Source organism: Nicotiana tabacum, chromosome 3, assembly GCF_000715075.1.
Source record: "Nicotiana tabacum cultivar K326 chromosome 3, ASM71507v2, whole genome shotgun sequence".
Classification (NCBI taxonomy): domain Eukaryota; kingdom Viridiplantae; phylum Streptophyta; class Magnoliopsida; order Solanales; family Solanaceae; genus Nicotiana; species Nicotiana tabacum.
The window spans coordinates 64,195,582-64,205,454 of NC_134082.1; the positions used below are offsets into that span (position 1 = coordinate 64,195,582).

Below are 9,873 nucleotides of genomic sequence, written 5' to 3' on the forward strand. Positions count from 1 at the left end.
AACTCTTTTTTTTCTGGATTTATATAAGCTATAGAAGTTCAGCTTTGTGATTGTCGTCGCTGGACCTTCTGAAAATATTCTGTTGGGTTTCACCTTGAAAGATTTTAACCTTTTCTTCGTCTTCATGAAATTTGTTTCCGTTTTTGTTACTAGGTATGTCAAGACCTCTCTGTAATTCTTTTCAACTAGGCAAATGAAATTTGAACTATTCATGTTGTCTTCCATGTTTAGTTTTGTATGCTCATTGTATTTACCTTGTTATGTGTGTTTATGGCCGTTTGTCTTTTAAAAATTGAATAAGATTGTTTGCATTTTGGCTGCCTGGAATTATCGTGACTCTTTTTCCTCCGTTGCTCAAAATGCTTTGCACACAGTTAAAATAGCGTCATTGACTTTGAAGCAGCACATATAAGTTTCCCTAGTCTTGGTTTATTTTAAGTTGTCATGTTAGAGTTGAAGTATGTGCTATGCTATTTTTCTTTGTCTTTTTCATGAACGTTAAGGTTTGAAGGAGTTCATAGTAGTTTATTAGCTTTGTTTTTCTACAAATGGTGGGACCGGATATGATCCTTGAGTTTTGTTCTATGTGAAATTAGTGCGTGTTGAATTTTTTTTGGTTAGGAAAGTGTATTTGAAGTTTGAATCTAAAGAATAATTTTAAGAATATTGGAATGACAATGTGATTATCATTTTTTCAGTTATTTGGGTTCCTACTAACACTACAAGAAATTGGATAATTAGTGGCGACATTTAGCAGCAACCCTATAAGTTGCTACAAAATGTATAGTATCAGCAGCGACTTTAAAAGTCGCCATAGTTTGAATATATTTAGCAGCGATTATTTATGGGTCGCCTCTAAAGTGGCTCAAATTTTCACTCCCGCTAAAACTAAAAATTTGGCTCCATAATTATTGTGGCGACTACTGTGAAGTCGCCGCTAAATATGAATTGCACCAACCGGGTCGCTCCTATTATCTTTTAAAATAACAAAAGAAATAAGCTAGAAATTAAAATAACAAAAGAAACACTAAAATCTGTCCATAGACAGAAGTAGCGAAACTCTCATCTCGAAAACATCGACTCGATGTGAAGAACTGTGAAACGCCCAAAATCCGTCCTCTATAGCTAGGAATCCCAAATTGAAACCCAAAATCGGTCCTCTCTAGCTAGAAATCTATCCAGATATAGAAATCCCAAATCGAAATCCCTCAAAAATCTCACCCAAATCAAAATCCCTCAAATCAGAATGTGAATTCGATTGGGTTTTTATGATACTTGCCGGAAACTTCATTTTGAAGCTAAATCTCAAGATTGGAGCTGGTTTGACGAGTTTTGGTTTGAATTTTTGAATCAGAGTGTGCGAAGAAGAAGACCACTGCTGCGGAAGTCGATTCAAAGCTTCTTCAACTTTGAGAAAAAGTACTTGCTTTAAGTTCGTTTAATCTCAAAATATCATCATACAGATCTGTTAATGAGACTAGATAAATTTCAACTTATCAGTTTCCTATTTGATGTCATCTTCTTTCTTAATATTGTATCTTACTGTGCTTATGCCTTGCAGGAATGTGTTCAAGTCAAAAATCATTGTCCGTCCTACAGTGCAGTGACTAGGTTCTGACCGAGTTTGATATTTCTCCGTATAGCCCTGTAATTTTGCAAGGCTCCACTTGTGAGATTACACTGGATTTTTTGTTGTTGTCCTGTAATTTCGTAAGGATCAGGGAGGCAGCTTATTTCTAGTTGTTCAGGTAAGTATGGTTCAAGCAGGTACAATGTATTTAATTTGCCTGGCCTTTGTTTGAATGATATACATTGGTTGGCTATGTAGGTTTAATGATTTTAGTTGTTAATTTCCACATACTAAGGTCTTGTGATTCTCTGGTAGATGTGCCTATATATATGACCTAAGGCAACGATTAGAAAGAGATACATTTGAAGCTCGAACACCCCTAACCCAATTGAAACAGAAATAGTATTCTCAACATAATAATGATCAAAAGCTACAGTAGTCAACACCACCAGAACATAGATTATACATTAACAAACATGAAGAAAGGTATATACTACACTGATTCCAGAAAGATGTTTATTTTCTGCCATCACAGTGGCTCAGCGAACTGCTAATGTTAATTGGTTTAGTTAGATCTCTTCTATCTCCTCTACAACACCTAGCTCAAATTCTCTAATACAAAAAAACTTATAGAGAATAAGCTGGTTGTCCATGTGGGATGGGGCAACTATAAATGCCCAACAACATGAAAAGCAAATTACACAACTTCTCCCTACTTAACAACTCTCCTTCTTCAGATCAAATAACAACTCTAGAGAACTAGCAAGAAAAATATGATAATTCATATTTCAGTTGGGTTGGCTTTGTAGGTTTAATGATTTTAGTTGTTAATTTCCACATACTAAGGTCTTGTGATTCTCTGGAAGATGTGCCTATATATGTGACCTAAGGCTTTGTAGGTTTAACGTTCACGAGCACATTCAGCATATTTTGATCGCAGGTGGGAAATTTTCCAAATGGTTAAACTGGTAACTATCAACTTTCAAAATTTAATTTAAACCTAACGCTCATACTAAATCATGTGAAGTGTAAACAGATAAACATAGAAGCTGCTATTTCAATGTGCCTGCCCTTGCTCAGTAGGAGGTACGGCGATTAAAAATTAGATAGTACTTTCCTAGGTTAATCCTCCCTTCTCTATGCTCATATACCCTTCAGTAGGAGCTGAAAGCAATAATTAGGAAGAGAAGGTAACTAGACGCATAACACGCTAGACCAGTGATAATTTTTCTTCCAACTAAAGCCACTACTTAGCAAAACAAACACCAAGAACAAAAAACTTATACAAAACTAGTTAACAAGCCTAGGAAAAATGCGTTAGGAAAACTACTAATTTTTATAGCTCTATTTTTGTATTAACATCTATGAGTCACAAAAACACATCAAATACACATTACTAAGGTCATGTATTTTTGTAGTTTCATAGAGTGTTACGTACCCTGGTTTGAACTTGTTCTTCATTGCACACAATTCGTATAAGTAATTCTGGAATAGACTACTTCCTTCTTGTTTGAATAATGTGTTTTTGTGACTGCTTGTCTGAATACCCCTAGTATATGTTAATTATTATATATATATTTTGATTATTATAATCCTTCCCCTTTTAATTAGTAAATTAATTTATTTATTTTTTTAATATAGATATGATGGATAAAGGTTGGTTGAATATTAGGAATAGAGTCGACCAAAGATATAGAGATTAAGTAGACAACTTTCTTTATTGGGCATTCAGTCAACCAACGGTGAACACTATGATTCGGTGTCCTTGTAAAGGGTGTATGAATACCGTGTTCAAGCTAAGGGTTGGTGTAAGAGGAGATTTATTGAAGAAGGGTTTTTGTGATTCTTATAAAGTGTGGGACTTGCATGGAGAAGTGTTAGTTAGAGTTGAAACTTCTAATACTGCAGTTAGTGATGAAGCGGAAGATGAAAGCATTGAAGAGGATAATATTACTGAAATGATTCACGATGCTTGTGGATATACGAATGTGGAGGATAATAATAATAATTTAGAAGACAATGAAGAGCCAAATGTACATGCAACAAAGTTCTACAAATTGTTAGAAGATGCTGAGACAGAACTTTACCCTGGTTGTAAAAACATTTTGAAGTTGTCTTTTATTGTTAAACTACTTCACTTGAAGTGTCTTAACCATTGGAGCAACAAATCAATGGATACATTATTGAGCTTCTTCAAAGAAGTTCTTCCCGAGGGGTCATTTGTACCTAATTCTTTCTATGAAGCAAAGAAAGTTCTTTGTGACCTCGGCTTAGGGTACACTAAAATAGATGCATGTCGAAATGATTGTATTTTATATTGGCATGATTATGCCAATGTCCAAGCATGTCCTAAGTGTGGTAAGTCTAGATGGAAGTCCGAAGAACACAGAGGCAAGAAAGTAGCTCATAAAATCTTGCGGCATTTTCCAATCAAACCAAGGCTTCAAAGATTGTACATGGCAAGAGAAACAGCTAAAAAAATGAGGTGGCACAAGGAGGGAAATGTTGATGATGGTGTCTTGCGACATCCATCTGACTCAATAACATGGAAATCCTTTGATGCGCGACATCCCACCTTTTCAGCTGAGTTAAGAAATGTTCGATTAGGTTTGGCGAGTGACGGGTTCCAACCTTATAGGAACATGAGTTCTAATCATAGCATTTGGCCCGTCGTACTAGCTACGTATAACTTGCCACCATGGAATTGCATGAAAAATCCATATTTCATGATGACGCTTCTTATTCTGGGCCCCAAGTGTCCAGGCAATGATATTGATGTAAATTTACAACCAATGATTGAAGAGTTGCAAGAATTATGGGTCGGGGTGGAGACTTATGATGCACACTCAAGATCTAATTTTTTGATGCGTGTGGCTATCATGTGGATGATCAATGACTTTCCTGCATATGAAAATCTTTCAGGATGGTCAACTAAAGTCAAGCTTGCATTCCCTTGTTGCCATAAAGATACACAATCAACTTCCTTGCGTAGTAAGTTGTGTTATATGGGTCATCGTCGCTTCCTTCCCATGGACCATCCATGGCGGAGAAGTAGGACGTTATTTGATGGGAAAGTTGAAATGGGAGTTGCACCTAACCCTTTAACTGGTGATGAAGCACTTGTGTAATTACAAGCTTTGGGTAATGTGAGTTTTGGTAAAGGACAAAAGAGAAAGCGTGATGTTCATAGCAATGCTTACAATTGGAAGAAGAAAAGAATCTTTTTCCAATTGCCTTATTGGAAGAGTCTTATGTTACGACATAACCTTAATGTGATGCACATAGAAAGAAATGTGTCCGATAATATTTTATCAACTGTCATGAATATGGTTGGTAAGACAAAAGACACATTGAAAAGTAGATATGACTTGATGGATCTTGGAATCAGACAAAGGTTGCATCCTATTGAGGATGGGAATAATATTTTGTTACCGGCAGCATGTTATGCATTATCCGCGGAAGAGAAGCTGAAGGTGTGCAATTTCTTAGCTAATCTGAAGGTTCCTGATGCATTTTCCTCAAACATTTCAAGGTGTGTCAACGTACAAGAGAAAAAGATACATGGATTGAAATGTCACGATCATCATGTATTGTTGCAAGACATTTTTCTAGTAGCTATACGTGGTTTGCTACCCAAGAAAGTGTGTGATCCAATTATAGCCTTAGGAAAGTTTTCCAAGAATATATACTCTAAGTGCTTGACGATTGAAGATCTTGATATCCTAGAGGCAGAAATTCCTATTATTTTGACCAAACTTCAACTTGTTTTCCCTCTGGCTTTCTTTGATGTCATGGTTCATTTTCCAATTCACTTGCCAGGTGAGGCAAAGCTTGGTGGACCAGCTCAATATCGGAATATGTATCCTATTGAGAGGTAATTTATTATTTAATAATTTTGATGCTATAGTTTTAGAATGACACCAATTATATTAATAAGTCATTTTATATAGGTATCTACGAACACTTAAGTCATATGTTCGCAACAAAAATCGTCCAGAAGGTTCAATTTTAGAAGGTTATTTGGCAGAGGAAAGTCTCACATTTTGCTCACGATACATGAAGAATATCTCAACAAAGTTCAATAAACCAACTAGGAATGACGATGGATCTGTGTCAAATGATGAGATATATATCTTTAAAAAAAGTGGGCAAACAAAGGGTGCCTCAGACGGCATCAGGCTATCTCATGTATGTATGTGCTTCAAAATTGTTAAGAGGTTTCGCATTTCATGGAGTAAGTCTCTTATTAACTTCAATATAGTTTCACATTGAGATAATTTGAATCCGATTTATCTTAGCTAACTTAAAATGTAGGGAATATACAAGCGAGATTGAAAGCAAAAGTTCAATGAGAGCTCATAAAAATGGGTTTCTTGATTGGTTTCGTTCACGTGTAGGTGAATGTCTACTCAAATAATAATATTGATATTAGTTTTTTCATCCCATCATGTTATTGGTCATAACAATATTGTTCGTCTTTGTTGATATTTGTACTATCTGCACAAGGACGCGCAAATGATGAGCTCATAAGCTTAGCCGTCGGTCCTGCACCATTAGTACATCGATATTCAACATTTGTGGTGAATGGATTTAGATTCCATACAAAAGAGCTTGCATTGAGAAGAAAAACGCAGAATAGTGATGTCCTTGTGAGAGGAGATGATTCAGACTCTAATAAGGAGTATTATGGTGTATTAGAGGACATTTATGAGTTATCTTATGTGGGAAACAGAAAAGTTTACTTATTCAAGTGTCATTGGTGGGATGTGGCTCGCTTGGGAAGAGGATATAAGATTGACAAATATGGCTTCACAAGTGTGAATATTCGGTGTGCCTTGAATACAAATGAGCCATTTATGTTGGCATCTCAGTCAGAACAAGTCTTTTACTTGGACGACATGGTCGATAATGATTGGCTTGTTGTTGTGAAGATAAATCCTCGTGACCGTTTCAAAATTCCTGATAATTATGATAATTGTGTAGATATTGAAGATGAAGAATTACTGAATGAAGAAGTTTATCAACAAGAGGAAGCTGAATTTAATACTTTGTGCACCAATGACCAAGAAAATATTGTTGAGGTGTCTCTACATAGGGATAATGTTGAACCACAAAGTATTAACTATGATTATGCAAGTACGCAAGCTCAAAACAATGTGCATAATGAGGAAGAAGATTTCATTAATGACAATCATATAGAAATATCAGAGAGTGAAGATAGTGAAGAAGAGTTATTTGATGATGATGATGGGGAGGACACTGATACATCCTCTTGAAGACTAAGAAGCAAAAGACGAATGATATAAACGCTACATCCTATTTTGAAAATTTTCTATATTTTTGTCCATGACTTTATACTACCCCATGTATTTGTTGGGAACTATCAATGAACCAAAGATTATTGATGCTTGAATCTTTATATTTCTTTTTTGATTCTATTTGTGATGCTTGTAGCTTTATGTTGTATTGGTCTTCCGTTGTATTGGTATAATGTACAGGTGGAGTAATGAATTGTGTTAAAAGAAGGGATCTGTTGTTCTATGTGCCTGCTAATTTGGGTGAAAAGGGTTGACCATCAACTAACAAACAGTAGAGCTTTCTTTACTTTAATATCTAGTGAGGCATGGACATATGTCCCTTTTCTATAGACATCTGAAGTTAGAAAATTAGTGAATTAATATTTTCTCTATTCTGATCAATCATTTTCTTTTTATGTTTTATTGCAGGAAATGAGAGGAATTGGACGAGGAAAACGTGGGAGAGGCGAGACGAGCTGTGGTCGTGAAAATTTTCAAGGACGTGGTAATTTTGGAGCGACTAATTATCACGTTCATCTTTAGGTTACCAAATACCAAAATCATTTCTTGGACCAAAGCAAATCATAATCGCCTTAGTTAATCCAGTAGACCCTCTAGCCCTTGTCCCAATATTTCTCCTTTATCCACCAAGTGAAGTGTCCATTGTCACCATTCTTTATATGAACTTCCTTTAAATGTACCGTAGGAATTAACCTATATTCACTGTCAGAGTAATAGACTTTCTACACTATCAATATAACTTAACCTTCTATGCTATAGTAAGTCCACATGACCAGTCGATTAGCGTCCTCCCTTTGCTTCTGCCTTCCATTTTCTAACTACAGAGAAATTGCTCAATGCTGAATGACATTAGGCAAAGTAACAATAAATATATTCAGCATTACATTCAAAATACTATTAGCAAGTCTATATTTATAGTGAATGAGCAGGTTTAGCATATTGTCCAACTTCTTATATCCCAATCCACTATAAACTAGTTTTATTTATGTGCCTTGGAAGTGAGAAAATTCTTAGACAGTGTATACAGTTTTTTGGCTGAAGCTACATATATATAGTTTCTTTTCCTTGGTTCGTGGAAAGCCTATTTTATGATGTCTTCGTCTTTATGGTGCTTTGACTGATGATGTGCTTCATCTTCACTCCTTTCTATTAGATGATTATGTTGGTTCTCGTGTTTGTGTTGCGTTGGAGAAACAAAGTGTAGTAGAAGTTCATTACAATCTTCACTTTCACACATATCTGGCCTACATCTGTAAGGTCCATCGTATCGTGATAATCCTGAGATATGAAACTCAGTTATTCCTCCACTTGGAGCTGCTGAGACTGCCGCCATTATTGTTGTATAATTACTCGAGCCATCTAGTGCTAGTATTGCATTAGAAGGTTGTCTTATTTGTTGGCATCCTCCGTAGCATTAAATAGTTAACCAAATCATGACAAAAGTAGTAGCGAACCTCATTGATACAGTTAGTAATATTCTTGAGAAGGTCGATGACTGATATTTTCTTCATTGTTGAAGTATTTAATTTGTTGGTGCGCAAATTTTATATATGAATGATGTCTTATAGTGACCTCTATTTTGAGTAATTGAAGTGCGAGCAGCTATCTCTAGCATCTGCCCCAGTGAATCTTCCCTATATAGAAACGCATTTTCTATTTTTGGAACCCATGTACTAATGGAAATATGGAATAGGTAGTTTTACTTTTATGAGATAAATCTCAGCTTCCATCTATCTTACTGATAGAGTTTCAGTAGGCTTCCATATTTTGTTTACCTGATAGTGTGCAAGAATGCAGTAACAAAAATTTGAGATTAGTGTTCAAGCAGTTTTGGACTGTCTTGGTTGTTAATGCATATTAGTTATTTAAGTAGGTTCAGTGAATGGAAAAGTATAAGCACATGAAATTGGGTAATTAAGGCTAGGACAGGGGTAGAGCTTAAGTTAGAATAGGCTTCTATTCCTCTCACTGTCCAATACCTCTACTTTATCCGGCTTTCGTGCAACTGTTGTATTCTCATTCTTTTATTGCGTGAAAACTTATGTTCTCACACTTGTGCCATTTCAATTCACAATTGAAATAGCATAGAACAAATTTACTTTGTGTTATATTAATGTATTAGCTTGTACTTTATTCGTCTATTCATGTTTTTGGATATAACAAATCTCATTATGTTTCTTATATATATTACTTTTGTCTAGCAAGGACAGTGCACTTAGACAGTGGTATCGTTCAAGGATGGTGTGGAGCAAGGAGTAGTTACAAGGCACTTAATATTTTGTCTGTTTTGGGATATGTATATGCGCACAATTACAATGCACAATGAAGTGTCGGGTAGTATATATATGTAATTGACTTTTTAGTAATGATAATATTTATAATATTCGGCTTGAGAAATTCTTTTGGTGTTTGTCAAGCATTATTGGTTGCTTTAATATTGATAGTTAATTGATATGAATATCTCTATATGAAATTTTAGAGAATTAGGTTCCTACTGGCATAGAAATGTATATAATTTTGGTCGTTATAATTGCTGAGAAAATAACTTTTAGTGGCGACAGAGTTTTGTCAAAAAATTAGTAACTTTTGCGATATATATGTTGCCACAGAATGTCAATTTCTTTTGCAGCAACTTTAGTCGCTACAGGAAACATTGTGTCTTTCATGGATTAATATTTTTTGTGGCAACTTTAGTCGCTACTAAATTACCTTTATAGTGGCGACATAATCTTGTCACTGAACATAAATATTTTTTGTGGCAACTTTAGTTGCTACTAAATTACCTTTATAGTGGCGACATATTCTTGCCACTGAACATAAATATTTTTTGTGGCAATTTTACTCGCTACTAAAGGACATTTATAGTGGCGACCCATCTAATATTTGTTCTTATAGAACAATTTTTTTGTAGCAACTATGTCGCCACAAAATATGTTCTATTAGTGGTGACTACATAGAGTCGCCACAAATAACCTTCAGTTACGG

The 9,873-nt window shown here is 35.2% G+C and overlaps 1 protein-coding gene across 5 annotated transcripts; it reads left to right on the forward strand.

Moving 5' to 3' along the window:
- Positions 1-1,000: 1,000 nt before the first annotated feature.
- Positions 1,001-9,287, forward strand: LOC142179445 (uncharacterized). 5 transcript variants are annotated; one of them, XM_075249499.1, is made up of 6 exons: positions 1,001-1,419; positions 1,562-1,748; positions 5,390-5,444; positions 5,521-5,804; positions 5,885-5,967; positions 6,077-7,290. In XM_075249499.1, exons 4-6 carry the CDS (start codon positions 5,800-5,802, stop codon positions 6,844-6,846), a joined length of 858 nt encoding a protein of 285 aa, XP_075105600.1. In that variant the 5' UTR covers positions 1,001-1,419; positions 1,562-1,748; positions 5,390-5,444; positions 5,521-5,799; the 3' UTR covers positions 6,847-7,290. The 5 variants fall into 5 exon arrangements, 1 of the variants encoding a protein (XP_075105600.1); XR_012707595.1 differs by lacking the exons at positions 5,885-5,967; positions 6,077-7,290 and adding exons at positions 7,297-7,372; positions 9,090-9,287 and having other exon boundaries at positions 1,003-1,419; XR_012707594.1 differs by lacking the exons at positions 5,885-5,967; positions 6,077-7,290 and adding an exon at positions 7,297-8,398 and having other exon boundaries at positions 1,003-1,419.
- The last annotated feature ends 586 nt before the right edge of the window (positions 9,288-9,873 follow it).

Excerpts from the sequence above, each read along its gene's own strand:
- LOC142179445 (XM_075249499.1), top strand. Across the intron at positions 5,968-6,076 it reads TTGGTTTCGTTCACGTGTAG|GACGCGCAAATGATGAGCTC; the intron begins GTGAATGTCTAC and ends TATCTGCACAAG.